The sequence below is a fragment of the Tachypleus tridentatus genome, chromosome 13 (assembly GCF_004210375.1).
Source record: "Tachypleus tridentatus isolate NWPU-2018 chromosome 13, ASM421037v1, whole genome shotgun sequence".
In the NCBI taxonomy this organism is placed as follows: domain Eukaryota; kingdom Metazoa; phylum Arthropoda; class Merostomata; order Xiphosura; family Limulidae; genus Tachypleus; species Tachypleus tridentatus.
Window position 1 is genome coordinate 75,978,068 of NC_134837.1, and position 23,143 is coordinate 76,001,210.

Genomic DNA, 23,143 nt, shown 5'->3' on the forward strand with positions numbered 1-23,143 from the left:
GCTAGCAGTCCATAATTTAGCAGTGTAAGATAAGAGCGAAGGCAGCTAGTCATCACCGCCAACTCTTGGGCTACTCTTTTACCAAAGAATAGTGGAATTGACCGTAACATTATAACGTCCCCTAGATAACTTTATTAAATTAAACTTCTATCAAATAATGCAAATTTCAGACTTTCTTATTACAGTTAAACAATTCTGACAAACTTTCTAATGAAATGTTTACTTACGTAACAACCATCATTATTCTCCTACTCATATTTATTATCTTCTGAAGATCGACAAGTCGAATAGTCCATTACATCCCAGTAAACTTAAAATATTAGAAAGCTCTTGGTTTGTGTATTTTCTTCTTATATGACAAATGCTTTTTCATTTATGAAAAAAAAAAAAAAGGATTTCTATCCTTATGTTCTTTATGGGCATTTTTGATTAAAACCAAACCTTTTTACATATGTGTTGTTTAAGAAAGCGATTAACTGTGCACTGGAATGTTAACAGAATGACTCCAAACTTAGATTTATTTTAAAATATTTCTGTCGTTAAATAGTTATTTCGTATATCTGAAACTTGTACACCTTTTCAATTTCGAGGTGTTGCTTATAACCAAATTCAAAATCTTAAGCACGAGGAATCTAGTTTCAACAATTTTAGCCAAAAGATTTAAAAATGCTATATTCAATTCCCTATATCCTCCAATTTTTGGATTCATAATGTGGAAATTTTTGCTTCTTTTTGAGATTCAATTTGTACCAATAATTTTATTTCAAGTTTGAATGTAACCCATCTCAACACTAAGATCATGGTCAAAATTAAGTTGAAGGTAATATTTTATTTATTTTTTAATGGAAAAAAATATATATACAGAAGGAATGAAATCCACACGCTCATTTTTCGTAAGAATTACACACTCATAAGTTTGAATTCATTAGAATTTCTTCAAAAGATCCTGAACAAACTTAAATTAGGGGTCATAAAAACTATCGCTTCTTCTTAACAGGGATTTGTCACCGAGCAAAATGTGCTAAAACTCAACTTGAATCACAGCATCGGGGTTTTATTTCAACGTAGGCTGGGATTCTTTCCCAGAGGTGTCGTTGACTTGTTGACGATAAATTAGATTATTAGAATAACAAACGGACAGCACGCAGTCAGTTTCTTTTAAACATTATATTCAAAATAAGTGAAACGTATGTACAAAATTCTTTACACTATAGGATGCCGCAGAGGTATCTAAAGCTATAAATATTGTTTTCTTCTCAAAAGTTAAAGAGACTGATTTAATTAGTTTAGAATCCAATTGATAAGACGAATTATTCTTTTTATCTTATCTTCTCTTATTTCAAATAAATCACTGAATAATTCACTTACGTTACTCCGTGGGTTATCAGAGTTACATCTCAGACTTTAAATAATTGTCTCATTTCGTCTAAATCCACACAGACGGATTCAGTTATTTTAGAACACCCTTTGACGAGACAAATTATTCTTATTATCTCTATTAAGTTGTGAAACTCAATTTAAAATACTGCCTGTTATGGCAAATCGCTTCCACTTGGGCTAACTGTTATATTATCTTTAAAATATCGCCCATTACGATAAATCACTCACACGCTAACTAACTTCACGTTTTCTATCTTTATTTCTAACTGAACTTTAATTTTCACTTCACAATACTTTTTTCTACTTGACTTGAACTCACTAGCCACCTATCTGTGTATTATATCCAATGAGGCCTCGAATTTTCGACAAACTACATGAGCGGTGCTATATTGCAACAATATTCAGTCAAGGTAACAAGAAATATACCAAAGATCGATTAACTTGACGTCAACAGTATTATTAGAGCCTAGACAACAATCTAATTGCAAACATAACATACAATTTGTACAGGTACGCAATTAAATTTGTCACAATTAATACTTTCAAAATAATCCATCTTCAATACTCCTTTCTGTCTTAAAAACTGAACAATCATTTACTATTAAATCACAAAATAAACTATACAATAATACTTACTTTAAACAGTTTTGTATATCAAACACACAGAATAAATACTCTCACAAATTGTAAATAAAACTTCATCGTCCCAGAAATTGAATTCCAGGACGAAAATGAAAATAAATGGAATTTAGAAAGTCCGTTATTTTACTGTGTTGTTGTTGTACATCACTAAATTTTCATTTGTTATCCAGAAAATATTGTCTAAAAATGTTAGTGTGATGTTGATTTCAACATAAAATTTTTGTACGTAAAAAAACAAAAACAGAAAATTTTCTCTCAAGTATACTTGAATACATGGTTAAAACTAACCATTCCTTTGATGTAATTGACAAAGGTAAAAGTATGAAACGTAGTAAAATTTAGCTTATCGAAAATCCAAACCTGACGTTAATAAATATACAGTTGTACAGCTATATTTACTTTAACTTTTGTTTCTTCACTTAGCTATTGTTGATTTTATTGAGTTATTGTTTATTAACACAATATCACTACTGATGACGTAGCATTTATGATGTCAGAAAAACAGGTAGGTTCAATAAGTCTTGATATAAAATGATAAAAACTGTATAACCTGAGCGCTTACGAAAGGTGGACCTTTTTTCTTTAGGGACAAACTAGGAATTATGGTTTAAATTCCAAAAATTGTGGAAATAAATTTAGTTTGAAACGTTTAACCCAAAATTTAAAGTTTGAGGGTATCCGCAATCGAGGGGGGTGTACAGAAAATTTTTTCTCTCCACCCCCCATTCATGATATAGAGTATTGGAATGACAGCACGAAAGAAACAAAATTACGTGATATTACTGATAGCGCACGATGGCTGATGGATCGGCAGCAAGCAGAATAAGAACGAGGGACTGCCAGAACAGAATCAACAGCCAATGTAGGGCTTATGGACCATCAAAGTGACGTACGATCTATAGATTCGATACAAAGAGTTAGATGTGGGGGAGAATACCCAGATAAAACCCACTTTCACTTGCTGGCGCCAAAAATTACATACCAGTGGCGCTTAGACTTAATGATTTTGGTTAGCTAAATATATATATAAAAAAAAAAGGAACGAAGCTACACGACGTGAAACTGTCGTGGAAGGAAGCTTGTGAAAAGAAAAGGTGACATCCGGGGATTGATTGCAAGATAGATTAAGCTAACTGATTTATACAAAAAGGTATAGAAAATTATCTCAAACAAATAGTGAAAAGAAATAAGCAAAGAATAAAAAAAATTTTTTTTTGACAGAGATGAAATCACTGATCGTAGATTACTGATTCCACAAGATTGTACAGTGTTTATACCAGCGACCCAATAAGCTTCCTTAATTTCCCCCCCCCTCGTGGCACAGCAGTATGTTCGCGGACTTGCAACGTTAAAAACCAGGTTTTGATACCCATGATGGGCAGGCAGAGCACATACAGCCCTTTGTGTATAATTACAAACAGTCTTTCTGCCGGTTTTAGTTTTGAATCTTGTGTGAACGCCGATGACAGTAACATTGTTAACAGAATGACCAGATTGGTTAAAGTGTTGAGCAAGAGGAACATCTTTTTCGGTGTTAACAGAAAATTTATGATTGTTGAAACGTTCTCTAAGAGTTGTTTGTTTGTCTTACGTGTTGTTGATTGCACTTTTTGCACTGTATAATATAAATTATGTTTTGTATTCCACAAATGATTTCTTTGAAGGTTTTAAAGTTTCTTTGGTTGTGCTTGTTAGTAAATGAGTCAGCAGATTTTATAAACTTGCAAGTTTGACAACGGGCTTTACTGCATAGATGACAACATTATATATATATATATATTTCTCTGTGGGATGTAATTAACTTTTGTATGAACAAGGATATCTTTTAGAGTTCTGGTTTTTGAAAGGAGACAATTGTAACATTAGGATTGGTTTGGTTTGAATTTTGTGCAAAGCTACATGAGGACTATCTGCGCTAGCTGTCCATAATTTTGAAGTGTAAGACTAGAGGGAAGGCGGCTAGTCATCACCACCCACCATCATCTCTTGGGCTACTCTTTTACCAACGAATAGTGGGATTGACCGTCACATCATAACGCCCCCACAGCTGAGAGGGTGAGCATGTTTGGTGCAACGGGATTCGAACCCGCGACCCTCGGATTACGAGTTGAACGCCTTAACACGCTTGGCCATGCTGGGCCACAAGTAGTCTTGCAGACATGCACATGAAAAGTTGATTTAAAAGTAAAGACAATGTAAATAAACAGTCTTACAGACATATATGTGAAAAGTTTATTTTCTGTGTGTGTGTGTGTGTGTGCAGTTGTAGTTTTTAAACAACAATCTATAACTACAATTCCAGAATAAATTAATAAAACATGTAATGAATATATATTTTTAACAACTACTACCTTCTGAAACTTTCATAATGGAAAACAAATTGATAAACATCTTTTTGGTTTTAACATTCCCACTGAAGTCTGCCTGTCAATTGTTTCCATTCTCTTGAAATGAAATTGAATTTGTTTAATCTTAACTTATGCAAAAAACAGACAAAATGATTTTTCTGTATTTTGTAGTATGCATGTGTATCTGCTTCTGTCTGAGAATATCTTGTCATGTTTGTGGAAACTAACAAACATCTACCTGATTGGATCATCCCCCCCCCAAAAAAAAATCCTGATATTTTGCTGGTAAGGAGGGCCAGTTATTAATAATTTAATATCTGATAAATGAGATTTAAGGCTCCTTCACAAATGTGACCATATCTGTTAAAACAATTTTGTTGTAGCTCTGTTTGTATTCGTGGACAGAACCTTTATTTCTCTCATAAAGTGCTATCTGGTAACTGTTCCACTAATCCCTGTTTAATGATGTGCAATGCAACAGTTCTGTGACTAAAAATGAACTGTATAGACTACTGTGTCACTTCTACATACATAGTTGTTTATACAAGCCATTAAGTGATTTTAAATATTATAATAAGCAGCATAATGAAACCATGCAATTTATTGAAATATGCATTAATTAACTTAAACCTTTAATGCAGATTAGTGACAACCCTACTAGACTTACAATACTGATGAAAGAAATAAGATATGATTTTTAAGGAAAAGCAACTGAATTAATTCATCATTTTCTTGTTGGAGACATGCTTATGAAACCCATAGCATGCATACGTAAATATGTACTAACAGTTCAAAATCCTGTCTCTAATACTAGATACACATTGTGTTCAACAAAATAATACTAAACAAAAAATGGACAATAACAAATCTTTATTTTCCATGAATTTCATGGCATTTTACGCGTATAAACACACATATATTAAAACACGACATGCAAGGGTGTACAAACATCTTTACAAGAATGAAATAAATAACCTTGCTCTAGCTGTTGGCTTTCATATGTCAACATATACATGGTGAGCTAAATAACCAAAACCGAAAAGTCTACAACGTTAACAAACATGCAAACCAGATATACATTCTTATATATATGTACACACATATAACCACACTATCTGCCTAAAATACACTGACCACAGATTTAAATAATCATTTCTTTAAAAAAAAAAGACAAAATTATTTCTAAATGAGCAAATTCCATATTTTTTAACTCTCCTGAATGAGAATATATAAAGGTACACTACAGAGCTAGTTTAAAAAATAAACATATTGTCTTTCTTTCTTAATAATTTAATATCTGATAAATGAGATTTAAGGCTCCTTCAGAAATGTGAACATATCTGTTAAAACAATTTTGTTGTAGCTCTGTTTGTATTCGTTGTAGTACAAGAGATCCCTGGTTGGAGTCTAAAGAGTCATAATAAGCACAGGAGACCCCAGATTTAATCAGATGAGCCACATTAAGTACGGGTGATCTCAGACTGGCACCACAAGAGTTACAGCAAGAACAGGTGATTTCACACTGAAGAAACAGTAATTACAGTAAACACAGGTGATTCTACTCTGAAAAAATAGGAACCACAGTAAACACAGGTATTGAAGACAGGAGCCCTACTAACCACAAGTGACCCTACATTGAAGACACAGGAACCTAGCAAACACAGGTGATTCTACATTGGAGATGCAGAAGCCATAGTAAGCACAGGTTTTCTCTGACTGGGAGATTTTATTATTTCCTAATACAGAAAACACAATATATTAATGCATGTAAGTAAAGTACAGTGTTTTTTTAATGTCTTAAAAATAAATGTATGGAATGATGTAATTTTATTTGCAAATGGGTTGTTATAGCAGCTTCTATTTCATCAATGGTGATAAAGAGAATGAGCACTAAATTTTTGGAAGCTCAAAAATACTGCAGTATTTAATAACACAAGATGACAGAATTAATAAAACTGTAGCAATAGAAAATGATTAAGGAGTTTCCACCAAATATATCAAATTCCACAGCTATCAAGTGAAGCATGTTGACTGATGTTAATAATAGTTCTTCTGTTAATGGATAATACATAGATCCAAGTGAGAACTAGATGCTTGCTAATGAAACAAAGGTTCAAGAGCAAGGTCAGGAATAGTACTTGTTTATATTCATAATTCACTAACATTTATATATTCATATAGTATCTTTCCTTCCAACTACCAAATCCCACACTTTCTGTACCACTGTATACTCAAATTCTTGTTCTTTACCTTTCTGAACTCTTATCATTGACTGATTATTCATACTTCAGATTTGTGTACAGTAATATCCATATATCATATTCCTTCCTGCATATGTGTACTGATATCCCAACTTATCGAAATTTACAATACATGTGTACTCTATTTTCACAGTCTAACACTGTGTACTACATTAAACAAGAGACTGGTAGTAGTCACTTTAAAATTTGAAATATACAGTGAAACCATGCAAGTTTAATCTCATGCATGTTGAACCAATACTTTTGTTTTTTAACCTATAATAACCTATAACAAAGTTATTATATCATTTTCTCAAATATGGATAATTTTCCAATACACTGATAAACTAGAGTTTTAAATACACATGTTAAAACAACAAAATATTAATCTGTAATGTACTAGGATTCATGCTTTGCAAAATGTTACCTTATATACAATTATTTATAAAATATTGTCAGGTGCATTTTTTTCCATGTAAAGAAATTCTGACTGAATTTTTATACCTAGTATTAAATTACAAAGTAATCTTTCATACACACACAAATAAAAATTGGTTACAAAGGGTAAATCAAAATATTAAATATTTGCAACCCAAGTAAATATCAAATATTTTCTTTTATCTGTACAAGGCTAAATAAAGAATTTCCAATGAATACCTTTATACTAAAGTAGCTTTTTTGACACTGTCTTGATCTTCATACCATTCAAGCATTTCCTGATGGAAATCCTGAGCTAAAGAAATGCAGGAAGCAGGTTCTTCAAAAGAAAAACTGGTTTCAAGTGTCAGAGCACTTTCTGTAATTCTGAAATAATCAACAGTAAAGAAATTCATGCCTAGCAGTTATAACCCATAAAAACAAAATGATTTGCTTTATATGTTTCTCTAAATATTATACTTTGGAACCATTAATAAAAATTAAAGAACAGTTTGTCTTTGGCTATATTTATAGAAAGACAAAAATAATAGTTCATGAAAAAGCTTTACAAATCACCAGTAAAATTAGTACAATATATGAGAACTAGAAATGTTATTACAACAATTAACCATAAAACAAAGTAACAGATTTCACCATTTTATTAGCAGTGCAAATTAGCACTTTTACCACTGCACCCATGAAATGAATATTTTGTATTTCATTTTATAGTCCATATTTAAAATAATAACACTAATATCTTTAAAATTACCTGCAAGCCAAAATATGTTACAAAACAGCAATGACCACTCATTAGTCCAATATTAGAGTTTTTAAAAAATAGCATTTGAGATTTCAACTTATGAATGATCAAACTAAATTATTGAAATTATTATTTTTAGGATTTTTGTATTCATATATAAAACTAAAATATAAACTAGTACTATTTATATAAAATTTTCACACTAACAATGTACAAAGTGAGTGCCTGCAACAGTACTGTAAAATATATCTTTGTTCAGTCTTCACCACAATGAGTTACTCGGCTGGTTCAAAATGGTTGATATAAATTAATTTCATTCTTTCATAGTAAATTTCTTTATCATAACCTTCTTCACCATCAGTGTTATAAATGACAGCAAATATATAATTGTACCAATCACAGAATGACTTGCATGTCACCTAAAGCTTTAATAGGTTTTAGTGCTAATACCATCTATATCATTCCACTATCTCTCATTATAAACAATTTCAGTACTTTCTCTGAAAAACCTTGTTCCATCCACTGCAGGGGTTGTGTTGACTTTTAAAAATTGCTACTTTAAAATAAGATCCATCAGGAGTTAAGGTAAAATTTGAATTTCTTTATATTCCAGTAAAATTCTTCAAGTTGTTCTGTCTCAAGGATGTTCTCAACCAAAAGTGGTTTGTGTTGTTCTTTAACAGAGAGAGGTGAAAAGTAGAAATATTTCAATTAACTTCTGATACTTGCATGTTTGGAGTAATTTCTTAAATAACTGATATTTCTAGTGACTATTGTTGAGTTTGGATACATGTTTATCCAATACAGAGAGTCATACCATTACCTTTTGTTTCAAATGGATTTTAAGGAAATATACAGTTTGAAGTATTCCTTCTGTTATTTATACACATTATACAAGTTTCTATTGAGGCATACTTACAAAATTTTATATAGACATTAATTTTAAGCATGCTCAAGGCAAGTAGTTAAAAAAACTGTAATAATCTTTCTATTGACTATTATGAGATCAACTGAGATTTCTGATGACAAACTTTAATATTTGGGAAAAACATGGTTCAATTGAAAACCCAGATTCACTAGAATCTTTCTTAATGCTTTTTTCCATTTATCTTATTAAAAGGTGATTCTTTTACTTTCAATCTACCATCTACTGATAAGACAGTCCAACTTTATTCATTACAGTATAAACAGCAAGGTCTCAAAGAAAACACCAGACACTAAGTACTGCATGTTGTAAATCTATCCATTCTATGGTCAAATGTCCTGTGAAAAAACATAACTGTTGTTTATTGTTGATATCTATTAGTAGAAAAATGGTGGAGGCATTTGAAATGAACCAGCTTTTGCAGTCTTTCACCTTTCACATATATCTCGATCACTTTTAAGATAAAATTTCATATTGGTAGTATATAATTCATCAAGTACACAAACTTTGGCAACATAATACAGTTGGTTATTTGCACCAGTCATTTTACTGACTGCACTATGTAGTTTGGTTTGTTTGATAACCCTTCTGAATATTAAACACTTTGGAACTTTAGGCCTCACTTATAACTTTATAGTTTGTTGCAAGTTCAGTCTTAAGCATGCTTATTTTTCAATTAGTTGTGCATATGGGTAGTAAAGATGCTTTCAGTTTGTTATTGTGTCAAATTAATAATGTTTCACAATTGGCACTTTACTTTTATTAAATACTTCAAAGCAATCCCACAAGGAACTATTTGTACTTCCAACTACTTATGATAATCACACATTGATAGCAATCAAAGTCTCACAGATATAAGATATTAGTACATCACTTTTCATGTCACATATGAAAATTATCAGTTTCAGAAACATTTCAGTAGTTTATTCTTCATGTTACTGATAGCAGTTATCAGTATGTCACTCTTCATATCAGTGATAGCAATTATAAAAAAGGTCAGTCTCAGAGATCAGTTTGTGCAAATAAAAGATCTTTGCATGTCCTGTTAACTGTCTACTGCTATGACAACACCTATGATATAACTTGCATATATTGCAGAAAATACTTCATAAAGGTGCACCACTACAGATATTTATTATCCATTCAGATAAGGTACATTAAACTACTAAAACAAATTAAAGTTTAACATATAGTCAGTTTTTTTTTCTGATTACATATTTATAACAAAAATAGTCATAACAAAATACACACATACACATATATTAATTTTTTAATTAAACCTGTAATTACAATTAATTTATAATAGAAATTTATATATACAGGTACATTTTATCAATCTGACTATAAAAAAAAATCAGCATGAATATATTTAATTTATGTACAAAATTTAACCTGACAACTCTGATGCTTCAAAGTACACACACACACACACACACACAACAGTTTTGAGCTTGAACTTACAGCATGAATATGCTTGCAAGCAATGCAGATGAATATGGAAAATATACAAAAAAGAACATGAGTATAGTAATGATTTCAGCTAACATTTAGTGTAACAAGTCTAGGAATGGAAGCTTCTTCTTCACAAAATGTAATATTTCAGTTTTATTGCACATCAGCTTATTTCTATTTTCATCCATCTTTCACCACAATGGCTGCAGGGGTCAGAAAGAAACTTCTGTGCAACTTCAACCAATGTAAGAAAACAGCCTTTGTTGCTCTTCCAGTATTGTAGTTTTTATGCACTTCTTGGAAGCACGGGACTAGTTAGATAATTTTTTCTGAAACATAACAGTTGTTAAATCTGTCAGTTTCTATCCTAGCAGTACTTTTCTCTATTCTGTGATACACTGAACACAGGATACTGGTTTCTTTGGTAGTTGTGTGATTTGCTTTCATTTGTTAAAGGTGTGTCAACAACACACACATAATAATCAGCTTTATGTAAGTGTTAGTAAAGTACTTGTCTTCTACTTTGGACCCAGCAGGATTGCAATTCAATAAAAGGGTACTAACTCAGCTTAAAATTCCATGGTATTGAACCTGGAACTGTGTTCAAGTCCTTTTAAAGCCACTATGGATAAGATAACATCAGTAGTAGAGGTGGAGGAAGAACTTACTTGATGTGTTAGCTCTCCAAAAAGTACTAGGTCTATTATTACTATTTCAATAAATCTCCATTGATGCATGGTAAGGGTTGCAGGAGTATCACAGTTAAAAGCACAGGCTCCAAGAGTATAGTTCTACTACAAGAGCCATTGCAGCATGTAATAAGTGTTGTTCCACCCTGTCCTGCTGTAATCTCTTGAAAGTCATTCCAAGCTCAACTTACAGCACTTTCAGACAAAAGTAGGCCTGTAAAGTGTTTGAAGTGCTCACAGTTTTTTATCCAATAGCCAGCATGTTGGGATGGGCATGATTCACTGGAATAACACACCTTCATTCTCAACGAGATAGTGTATGTACTACCTAAAGAAAGGTGGGCAAACTGCAGTATGGAACTACTATTGTAAATTTTCTTTCATTATTATTACGTGGGTGCACAGAAATATTCATGTTGCAAATATTTTGTCAAAAAGCTTTTGAAATGGTCTCTATCAAATGGAACCACCAAACTTTTGGACCTGTCATAATGCCTTCTGTAAATTATAATTAATATCAGTCTATTGTGCAGTTGAACTTGGCATTGACATCAGCAACACATGGAAACTCCAGATATAAATCATGAAGTTTAGTGCTGGTACAGAGTCATATTCAAGAAACACATTTTATTCAAAGTAATTAACTTTTCTAACGTTAACATTTCCTTACATTGAAAATGTATTTCCAATAAGTACTTAAAAAGAGCAACTTACAGTTTTGCCAGTGTAGTTTCAGTCAAAAACCTTGGCTCATACTGTTACATTTCCATAATTTTCACACTATTTAAAAATATACTGACCATCCTGTATCAGTATTATTTAAATTAATCACAATTTCATAGAGCAAGCAAAGTAACTTATATTTAAAATATTTCAGTATTATTCTTAATCTGTGCTGAAATACAAAAATGTCTTGTGCATGTGCATAAATATTCAAGACTCGTTTAATATTTTAATTATCAATTACTAAGAAAAGATTCATCATGCAACCAATTTGGCAGTAACCTACTAAACTGGTAAGATAATTACTTATTTGACAATTATAAAAAATGGGTGTTTATACATGCTATTTGCTGTATATTGAGTCTCACAAGAAGTTAAACCACAAAAGTAAAAAAAAACTGTGAGGCTGTCACTGTCTATAGAAAAATTATTTCCTATGATCACTTATTACTTCACTAAAACAAGTATGATATGGTACATAAAAAAGTGTCTTACCTAGTAGAGAGTTCTGGATCAACAGGAATAGGGCTGATAAGAGAATGCACTGTCTGAGACTGAGGTGAGAGAAGAGGTTCACAGAATTCTTTTTGTGGGCTGTTTTGAGGAGATGGATCTTCAAATCTCTGCTGGTTTTTATAACAGTTTATAACAACAGGAGAGAGTTGATTCATAGCCGAGTCTGGTTCGGGACCAAGTAACATTTCGCTTGCAAAACTTGCCTGGCCTGGGTGTTGACCAGGAGTATTAGCATGAAGGTTTGACAAGTTAGCATGTTGACCACTAGCAGAGTTTTGTTTTCGATGCTTGGTGCTATATTTATAGAAGTCTGATATCTCATAAGGCTTAGTCTCTTCCCAGTAAGGCTGGAAATGTCCCATACTAACTACATTCACTTCTATGCCTGCCTGGTGTGATGAAAAAGATGGAGGTGGGGGTGAAAATGACAAGTTATTTTCCATAATCACTGCCTTGTGTGGAGATAAAGTGTTTTCTGTGCTGCTCCGAGAGGTGGGCTTGGATATAAAAGGAACTTGTGGCTTGGCCACTTGGGTGCCTGTTACCACTGAAAATTCTTCCTTATGTTGTGAAAGGTTATTTACTGGTTCTTGAGGCTCTGCACTTGCACTTATTAATTGAGCTACTGGTGGATGGACACCACTAGAAGAGCTAATTCGGTTTTCTTTGAACTTGGATTTTCTGGGGGGAAGTGGTGAATCTAACGAAGTTTCCACCCAGTCTTTTGTTTTTGGCTTGGGGGAGAGATTATGAGAAGACCCTGCATGAACCTCGTCAATTTGAGCATCTTTCAATGAAAATTGTCCCAAAGTAGAATCATCATAAACATAAATGTCTTTATACAACTTTGGACTTAATGTATTAAGATAACATGGAAATGACGATATCTTGTTAACAGATTGATGCACACCTTGAGAGTCCACAGTCTGTTTATTCCTAACAGTATGGTTCAATTCTGGTTCACTAACATGTAGGGTTTCCACATATTTATACTGAGCAGCAGACTGAGTCAGAGGAATGTTGCCCAACTTGTTCTCAGAAATGGAATGTTCAAGGGATTCTTGGGAAGTAGGGTGATCATCAAATACAGGATAGTCTTCATCAGGGTGATAAGCAAGACTATCCAAACTTCTGGAGTCTGGCTTAGAGGAACTGTGGTGTTTTTTAGAATGATGATAGGAGCTATGATGATGATGATGATAAGGAAGTGTGTTTACAGCCCTCTGACTTTCTTCCAATGGACGAAGATAACAATGTCTGTCATCATAGGAAGGAGATACTTTCACCGTCGGTCTACATGGAATATTTTCACTGGCATGACGGGTTTTATGTTGTCGGACACTGTTTCTATGACGGGTCTCTAGACTATTGTGCCGAGACATGAGACCCAAGTCTTGTACTTCTGAAGGACTTAGAACTAACATGTCATCCTGGGTGTCAAGAGCCTGGCTTGTACAAAGTGTATAATTCTTCTTGCATTGGTGGCATGTGCATGTTTTACTGATATCACAACAGTACAAGATGCAATATTAAGTTTCCCTTATGGTTGATTGGTTGCTGAGTTGGGACACTGTACAAATTTGAGCTCTCCAAATTCAAGCTCGACTCAAATCTGTTCAAAACACAGAGGAGGTAAACTGAAAATTCAAAACCTTCCCTAGGTGGTCTCCTCCCCATGTACAAGAATCCACCTCACCTTATGTAATGTCATTTTAGCACTGACTGACTTACAGATAACACACTACTGCTATGTAAGAGGTTTAAACAGGTGGTCTCTCCTGGTGGCCTTTGACTCCCTTTCCAAGAAATCACTTTCAGATAATGGTACAATTATAGTAATGTAGCTTAAGAAAAAAGGTTGTAACTTTAAAAGAACAGGTACTAGAACTGTAGGTGTATAAAAGTGGACAATACTTGGAAAATAATAATTAATAACAAGTTCATAACTTTAAACTATAATTGCAAATCAGACAATAATTAAAAATGTTTCTTTTTACTTCTTTTTATAGAAAAGTTAACAAAAATTATTTTTAAAACTAATATTTTAGTGAAATATTAGTGTCTACAACACCAGATATTTTAGTAATACTGTTTGAAAGTATGAATGTCAATACTTTACTTTTATTTTACCAAAAGGAAATGATCAAAGATATGTTGCTTTAGCTGTACATTTCATAATCAATTTGCTTCTGCAATAAGTTTAGTCATAGTTAAAAACAAATGAAGTAAAACCTTAATAATTGCTTTGTATTACTAACCTATTTTGATAAGGACTCCTCAAAAATGAACCACTTCCTCCACCAATGCTAATGTTATCATATGAATCTGAACCAGCTGAAACTGTGGACTGTGATCCAGGCCTTGTATAATGCTCGTTATGGCTTGATGGCCTGCTATGATACACAGGCCTATTCTTTGATCTCTGGTTGCCAAGGCTGTGAGAAGATCCTCGTGAAGAACATGAGCGAGAAAATGGATTATCAGGTGGCATGGTACTAGATCCACTGATGTAAACTGGGCGAGACTGTCGAGATTTAATGGGGCTGGGTGGGGCAGAATTTGGTGTGGCTGAAAGTTGTAAGGATGATGACGAAGAACTTGGTACAGGAGATGGAACTTTAATTGGCTGTTATAAAATAACAAATACAGTTTTTAACTTAAAGTGAAGTACATAATCATGATTTAAAAAAAACAATATAACACCTTAACAGAAGTTTTAAACAGAAAGTATATCATATAACATGTGCAAATATCATTTTTTGTGTTCTTCATTACATTGTAGTAATATTCTAAAAGAAAACTTTTTTTTATTTTGTATGCAGAGGGTTAATCATGATTTAGGAGAATGATTTTTCATATTCTAATTTACTTGAGAGCTGCCAAAGACGTGTTTGGTATGCAATTTTTTTATTTATTTATTTATTTTTTTTTAAATTAAAACCATACGACAGACCTATACAACTTTGATATTTTTCTGGTTCAGTGTAAAGCATCACTATGAGGAATCTTTATAATGAGATAGTAAAACAATACAAATCCAATAGACACAACACCTCCAAGGAAGAATAATTCACTGTTCCCAGTGGATACAAAAAACTCCACATTAGTATTTGTGACAGAATTGGGTTCAAAAACCATACCCCCATTCCAATTCAGGGTACTTTCTCTATCCATAAAGTGACGACTGTGGGTTACAAAAGAAAATTCTCCAACCCTAAGAAAACCTTTTGAGCTTAAATAAAAAATATTTCCTGTGTCCATTAACAAGGTAATTAAGAACATGAAAAGATGTCCAAAAAACTTGGACAGTAGAAATTGTCATGAGTTTTTTAGCATTTTAATATGATATTTATGCCTTTGATCTGCATAAGTATGGTGTTGAAATCTGACATACACTTACAATGGACGTTTTGGGGTTTGTCAACAAGACCATCAGACTGAAAAACAATCAATGATGCAAGAAGTAGTTGCAAGAGAAGTACAACAATGCCATTCTTATGAAGTGTAATTAACCTTCAGTAAAAGAATTTAAAATAGTTAACAGAAATAACTTGTAATAATGAAAACCTATGCAGTTCATTGAAAAAAAAAAAATGGAACATGTAAATAACGACTACCCTGTGATCTATCCCAATGCAAGTTGTATTAAGTACAACATACAAAAAGAAACAGCAACAATTTTTCTGCTTAGAACACTTGTAATTGATCCTCTTGCTATAGGCTTGGTATAATACACACAAGTTTGTCCATATACTTACACACTAAGTATTTGCACTATAACTTTTAATACTTAATGTATATCTTCACAAAATTTGGTTGACATTTACTAAAAATTAGAAGTTTTTATTGCATGAAAAATATGATTTTTTTAATGAAATATTTTTACTAAAGATCTATTTGTAAAAATAGTCTCTTCTGTCATTAGTCTGAGTGCAAAGTGATTTTCTGCTATGATAAAAAAAACTTATTCAACCCAAAAACCTCAAATATTATTTGTGTAATCTCTAAAACCTCCTAAATACATTTAAAATGTTTAAACTCCTAATTTGTACAAAACTGTAGACTTAGTATTTTGATATCATAAACATTTAATTTTAAACAGTGCTGCATTCAACATACCATGTGACTTACTAAAATCTACAGTTGGATGTGTTCTTGTAATATTTACTTTTAAATTAGAAAATAAACCCATATATAATATTAAAGTTTGAATTATAAACTACAATTTGATTCTAAACATATTGACTTATAATCATAAAATAGTATTCAATAAAATTTTGAATGTAAGTCAACAAATAAGAGGACATGTCCTTTGACACATGACCTGTCACAAAAGGGTTAATTTATTAAAAAATATATCTTTAATTGTAAAAAAAAATAAAGAAAAAATGCTTACTGCTAAAACCCTGTTGACTTGATTGTTAGCTTCTTCCAGTTTGTTAGGTCTTGGTGATAACGTTATGTTCAGGTCTGACAAGTTAACTGACTTTTCTGGAAAACCCATTTCTGGAAATACAAAGAAAAATTAAGTGAAGTATTATTTTAAACTATTTTCTTTTCTAATCAGGAATTCTTGATAAATGTTTATGCACATTCATAATAATAATAGAAACAAAGCAAACAGAAGTACAGAAAGTCATTGTGATGAAGTTGGTCAACTAATGCAGTTTCTAGTGTCAAACTATAAAAACAAAAATATATCTTGCCTAATTTCAAATTTAATGTGCATTTTTACTGATCTGCATGAAAATTTGCAACAGTTTGTGATTCTACATTCTCTGACCAGTGGAACTTGTCATTAATAAGGTATAGTATGAATCCTGGCAACTACAATAAAAATAGTCATGCAGAAAGCAGGATGTAAGCCAGTTAATAATTAGTAATTAAACAAAATTTAGTTAATTGATACATAGGCTTAGGCAAGCATATGGTTTACCAATCAAGAGAATGAAAACTTACCATTATCATCTGTAGAATGACTCATACTGTCTTCACTAGCCTCTGTGAATATGTACATATATAATTAAAATAAAGACTACAGAAAATCAGTGAAATTTTCATAAACCATTATGAATAAATATAAAATCCAGTGTAATTCCAGTAGATCATCACAAACAAAAATAAAAAAACAAACAAAAAGTGTAACCTCAATAGGTCATCAGAAACAAAAATTAGTGTAATCTCAGTTGGTTAACACAAACAAAAATTAGTGTAATCTCAATAGGTCAGAAAAAAAGATCAGTGTAACCTAATGAAATCATTAATAACAAAAAGCAGTGTAATTTTAAAAGAAAATTATGAACAAGAAACAATATATGATAATGAAAATTAAACATAAGAAGTTTCTGATATGCATGTTAAATATTAATAACATAGAGTTATGGTTTTATGCCAGAAATAATTTCAGTTTAGTTTCTGATCTTACCACCATCCGAAGAATGCTTAGTACACTTTGCTCGTAGTCCCTCAGTCTGTTTTCTAAGCACTTCCAATCTCTTTTCCAAATCTTCCATCTAAGTCACAAAAACATTGCATAAGATGCAGATCTTAAGTGTTATAATCAAAGTAATAAATCAAAATTTGTTTAAATATTTTGATAAAGCTTATCTTTTACAAACTTATTTAGGTTTTACAAATTGGTCTCAATAATTCTCTTCATCATACCTTTTACTTCTCACAATAAAATACTTCACCAAAGTTCATATAACTTAGTATAAACTTCCAAGACATTATCAAGTTTTGGATTTAAAATATTGCCATAATTTGATTTAGTTTTTATATAATTATTAATGTTGTAAAAGTTTCAGAATATTGCTCAAAGACATCACTTTGAATAAAAGAGTGAAAATATTTTCTTTTCATTTTAGATTTTCAATATATGTGTGTGTTTTGTTTGTTTACCAAAAAGTGTCATTTCATATATTCAAATAGTTTCAACTTGACTAATATTCATTAACATATTTATTTTTTATACTCTATTTTGCAAATTACAGTAGTTACCACTTCTGGTTATAAATCATATAAAAACACCACAGAAACTAATAAGATTTATCAATGAACAAGGAGATAAATTTGAAACTGAGATAGATAATGAGATGTTTTCTTATTCTTGTTCACAATCAACTTATATTTAATAAATACACTTTTTTTATTTATTTACATTGTTTGACTATATTACACAGATCCTGAGTTAACAAAATATCACTTCATGTCTTTTGTAGTTTTTAAACAAATATAATTTAATACAAAACATTCTCAGGAATGAAAAAAAATATAGAGAAATTATTAAGAAATTTCCAGATCTGTGGTTATTTCCTAAGTGTTCTAAACTTTCTATTACATTTTATTGTTTGTTTTTGTATAAACTAGGTCTTGCAACTTTACGTGAAACATATATTACTTCCCTCTACACTTTTTTTACTGTACATGTTGATGTAAATAGTTTATAGTTTAATTATATTTAAATTTTGCCTGCAGATGTCTTTGAGTTGAGTTGAGTTTCATTAGTATAAGATCTGCTTTAAGTTTTTTAAAAAAATCCCAAGAGAAACTGATACTCATAACTTCAAGAAACAACAATTTCTCAGCAAATACATAACTATGCTTTGGGAAAGGGCAAAAAAATTCTAAGTGTATTTTTTACATACTAGGTTCCTTAGAGATGTGTAAAAATGTAAGTTTTATCATTTTATTCTTGCAGATAATGTTAAATAAATTTTACAAAATAACAAATCATCAATTCTAAAATATGTATAAATGCAAATTATTAAAATAAAGTTAGAATTATGATTTTTTACTTAAAAATTTTAAAATATGATATACAGGTGTGCACTTGATATCTAAAAAGGTGTTTGGTAGCCCAGGAAGGCTTAAACAAATAATTATCCTTAAAAGACATATAACTACTTAAGTGAAAGAATTGATACAACATGCCTTACTTACACAATCTGGAATATGTGCAACCTATTGCACATTGCCTATTGCATTATTTAAGCTATTTCAAACCTTGGTATAGAAACAATGAAAAATTGTTGAGATAAATATTTTTAAAAATTTAAAGAGATGTTTTTTTCTTTTTTATTAATATTTGATAACAGACATTGTCAATTAAACCTAATAAACCTTTGAATTCTAACAGAAAAATAAACAGTACTTCTCTCTTCTTATAGTTTATTTTATCCTAAAAGCTTCAAATAAATATGCCTGTACATTAGTTCACAAAGTTTACCCTTCAGTTACTCTAATATTTTCACAAGTAACTTGGGACATATAGTGAGCAAATCAAAAATGAAATTGGTTTTAGTAGTGAAAGGAAGAAACTCCAACATTTTTATTGAAGTAAATCATTTCTTCATAGCTTGTATGAATAAAAATGACTCTGTATTCTGTAATAATTCAAATTTGGTAAATAGACTGCTGTCAATCATTTGCTACGGTTACAAAAATTCAAAATGTTTTGCAATGGCAACTTCTGAAGTCTATGTCATCATTAATTAATAAACAACAGTTAGAAAACTGTAGTACATTTTTTCAACTAATAAAGCAACTGCACAATAGAAACAAGTCTTCATCTGATCACAAACAGACAGAACAAAACTAATTCCTCTTGATTCTAACCTTTTTCTGTGACTGAAGACAAGCAGCTCGCCTCTGTTTCCTGACAGTCTTTGTAGCACTAACGTCATTAGCTAGCTGTAATGCTGCACTGGTTATCTTGCTCTGAATTTCATACTGCAGTTCTAGCTTTTCTAAAGCTTCTTCCTATTGACACCAAAAGCAAAGGTAAACCTTCATTCAGCAACCCTCAGATTACGAGTCGTAATCTAATTTTAACCCACCTGGCCATGCTGGGCCCTGAAGTCAAGTAACCTTGTTAATGATAATAAAATAAAAATACATAGCCTCCACTAATTGAAAAATTATTTGAAATTATTATTAAAGTAAGTAACAATTTTAAAATCACTTGAATCATAACATTTACAACAAAAATTTCAATGATATGAAATATACCTATTTTAAAAAGGTTAAAAAAATTGCTTATTTAGATAAAGGAAACATTCCTATTTAGCAACTGGTCACTAGAAAATACAAACTCAATAAAACTAAATTACCTCTCTAAACTTGGCTTTACTGATCAGTTTATCATTAAGTGTGAATGTGGTTCCCACTCTACGCCTTATTGTGGGTGGAAGTTCTCCAGGAGCAAGTGGCATTTCTGGGGGTAACTCACCTGTCAGTTCCTACAAGTGAATATGAAAATCCCAGTTATCTAGCTTTTTACTTTAATAGAAGAAAAATGTGTTACTGTGAGTTCCTATATTTAGACATAACAGCACCTGTTGCTCTATTTCCTCACAATTTGATGATAATAGGTTTTACCATTGTTAGTTCCTAGATTTAAAAATCTAATTATTAAACTGTTTCACGTTAACTCTTTTCAAAAGTAAACTTACCATGTTCACACATCATGATCTGTTTTTTTATGCTAAGATTACTTTAGAATACTAGTTCACTTATTCTCAGTTAGTAAAATTGTATTCTAAATGAAAAATAACAAAAATGTTAAAGCAATTAGTTACAGAAAAATTAACTATGAAAGTCAGGTGTTGCACAATACAAGGATATTATAAAAAACAACAGATTTATAAGTCAGTTTTTTTTTCATTTGCTAAATATCAAAAGCAGTTATTAGTTTCCCCTAACTGAATATTGTCTTCAAATGCCAATAACTTACTAAAATGATTTACTTAATATTATCTGTATTTCATAACAAAATAAAATACTCTCATACTAAATCATGTTTTAAGTGTGATTGGGGTAAGATTCAGGTACAGAAACAGCTTCCTACCCCTTCCTTTATACAGAGTGCTCTCAGATCCTCAATCTTCTTTTTCAAGGTCTCCTCTAAAGCCTCTTTTCTAGCCTTCAACACGCCCAACATGTCTTGTTTAGTTAAGTGACTCTCTGAAATCAGTTCGTCTGTAAAAAGCCAGAAACAATCTCAAATTTTTCTATACGTATAGAAAATGCATCCCTATAATTCAGAAAATGTTGTACAATATTAGTAGGAAAAAAGTTCAAAAACATATATTCACCAATTTAAAAAAAACAACCAATTAATCCAACATAATTTTCTCAGATATGCAGTACACATTACTAGAAAATCCAGAAAAACCACTGCAAAAAATAAAACAGCTATGAGTAAGTTTTGTACCTTTCTAATGTTAATTAAGAATTTCTAACAGAATGTAAGTTAAGATACTTAAAATAATATAAGCATTGATGAAAATAATTTAGTTTAACAACCTGATTATATACACTTAAAGATATAAATCAGTAATGACTGGAATGCATTGAATAGCCAGTTAAAAATCCTCACTAAGATCATCCAAATCAAAACTTTATATCTTTAATTGATGAGAAAACATTTAAAAGGTCAGTAACAAAATACAAATTTATAATAAAAAAGGTCAATATTGTTAAAAAAATATTTTCCATTTCACAATACTACCTGGTATGGAAAATGACCATAGTTCTTTAAAACAAGAAGTAAGTTTATGTTAGCAATTTAATAGTATTAGAAAAGAAATACAACCAAGCACTTTCAAAAAGCCCACAGTATCATGTTTCATGGTATCTCAAAAAGGTTGTTGGTTAATACTATATCCTGGAGAGTTATATTTTATGTCTATCTCAGATGTTACTACTTATTACCTTTTTTTTGTTAATTGTCGTAAATACAGTATTAAACTACATACATACCAAAATACTATCATATGCCTATAATTATCAAACAATAAAATGTATAACCATAGCATTTACTTCTAACCAAAACTTACAGAAGTTGAATTTACCCTCAGTTCTTAATGTTGGAAGACTATGTGAACTGGTACTGCGACTTAAGTTGGATGTTGAGCTGACCGAGGATAAGGACTGCACACTATGCGATAGATCAGTAGCTATTTCTGCAAGGCTACGAAATATACTTACTCGACTCTTAAAAAAGAAGAGGAGGATTGATGGTGTGAAAACACAGAAATACTGTTTTTGAAAGAAAAGACTTAATGCTTTACAGACATTGTTTTCATTATAGTTAATATATTTATTGTACCAAAGACTTTGTTCTAAAGTCTTATTTAAATTACCTTTGTCTAATGTTAGAAAATAATCTCAATAACCAGTAGTGGCTAACTTTATAATAGTTTAACTAGTCTTCTATTTCTTTACAGTACCATAAAAACAACTTTTAGTTTTCATATGGTTTCCTTCTTATTCACTTAACAAATTATTATGAAAAAATTGTGTACCTTAGTAACCTGTACTAAAGCAAAATCACTATAATGTAATGATGGAAATACTGAATATATTTTATAATCACACTATAAATGCCTCGTAATGTAGATGTTCTTTTTCTTTATATTCTAATAATTTTAAGGAATTTAAACTTTTGTAAATAATTTCCCATTTACACTATAAATTGAATATTTTTTATGGATTAAAAAAAAAAGTACCAAGTGAAAATTTTATTTATAAGGAAGCAAAAATTTAACGTCCTGAGAGATGGAATTCACCGTGAATATATTATCTAAACTAATTCAGCCATGAGTTTTAATAATTATCAAACTATAATTGGATATTTGAAAACATATTTAAAAACTTTTACAATTTTGCAAATATTAAAGAAAGAGGTCTAAAATGTTCAAACAACAGCAACAAAAAACATGTTTTCTTTACTTTAAATTGCAGCATTAAATCGACCACAAAATGGTCGTGAACCTTCATACACTTCCACTGAAAATCCAGAAGCTCTTATGATTGGTAGTTTTTGATAAATCAAGTTATTAAACTTAGGGGTGGGGTCATTATAAACACAATTAACTTAACTCCTATCTGGTCATTTCTGTCCCTACATCCATAGCCAGTAGTTGTGTAACCTCTATGATTTCATATCTTTGTTTGAATATAATTCATAAAACACCTTAAACATGTAGGTCCATAAAAGTTACTGAATGATACATTATTCTGTCTAAGTCAAGTGTACAGAACAGTGT

General features: G+C 31.0%; 1 protein-coding gene across 26 annotated transcripts in view; it reads right to left on the minus strand.

Moving 5' to 3' along the window:
* Window positions 1-5,223: 5,223 nt before the first annotated feature.
* The window catches only part of LOC143236454 (uncharacterized), a 146,935-nt gene continuing 129,015 nt past the window's right edge, over window positions 5,224-23,143 (minus strand). For 24 of the 26 annotated variants that reach the window (XM_076474711.1, XM_076474721.1, XM_076474714.1 and 21 more), the window contains 12 exons: window positions 21,932-22,088; window positions 20,941-21,071; window positions 20,204-20,332; window positions 19,710-19,853; window positions 17,518-17,605; window positions 17,052-17,093; window positions 16,489-16,598; window positions 14,351-14,718; window positions 13,649-13,704; window positions 12,072-13,548; window positions 7,268-7,414; window positions 5,224-6,106 (listed from right to left, as the gene is read on the minus strand). In XM_076474711.1, coding sequence (XP_076330826.1) covers window positions 7,270-7,414; window positions 12,072-13,548; window positions 13,649-13,704; window positions 14,351-14,718; window positions 16,489-16,598; window positions 17,052-17,093; window positions 17,518-17,605; window positions 19,710-19,853; window positions 20,204-20,332; window positions 20,941-21,071; window positions 21,932-22,088 — 2,847 coding nt within the window. In that variant the 3' untranslated portion in view covers window positions 5,224-6,106; window positions 7,268-7,269. The remainder of the gene's footprint in view (window positions 6,107-7,267; window positions 7,415-12,071; window positions 13,549-13,648; window positions 13,705-14,350; window positions 14,719-16,488; window positions 16,599-17,051; window positions 17,094-17,517; window positions 17,606-19,709; window positions 19,854-20,203; window positions 20,333-20,940; window positions 21,072-21,931; window positions 22,089-23,143) is intronic. The other 2 variants (XM_076474709.1, XM_076474728.1) reach the window with 1 other exon arrangement.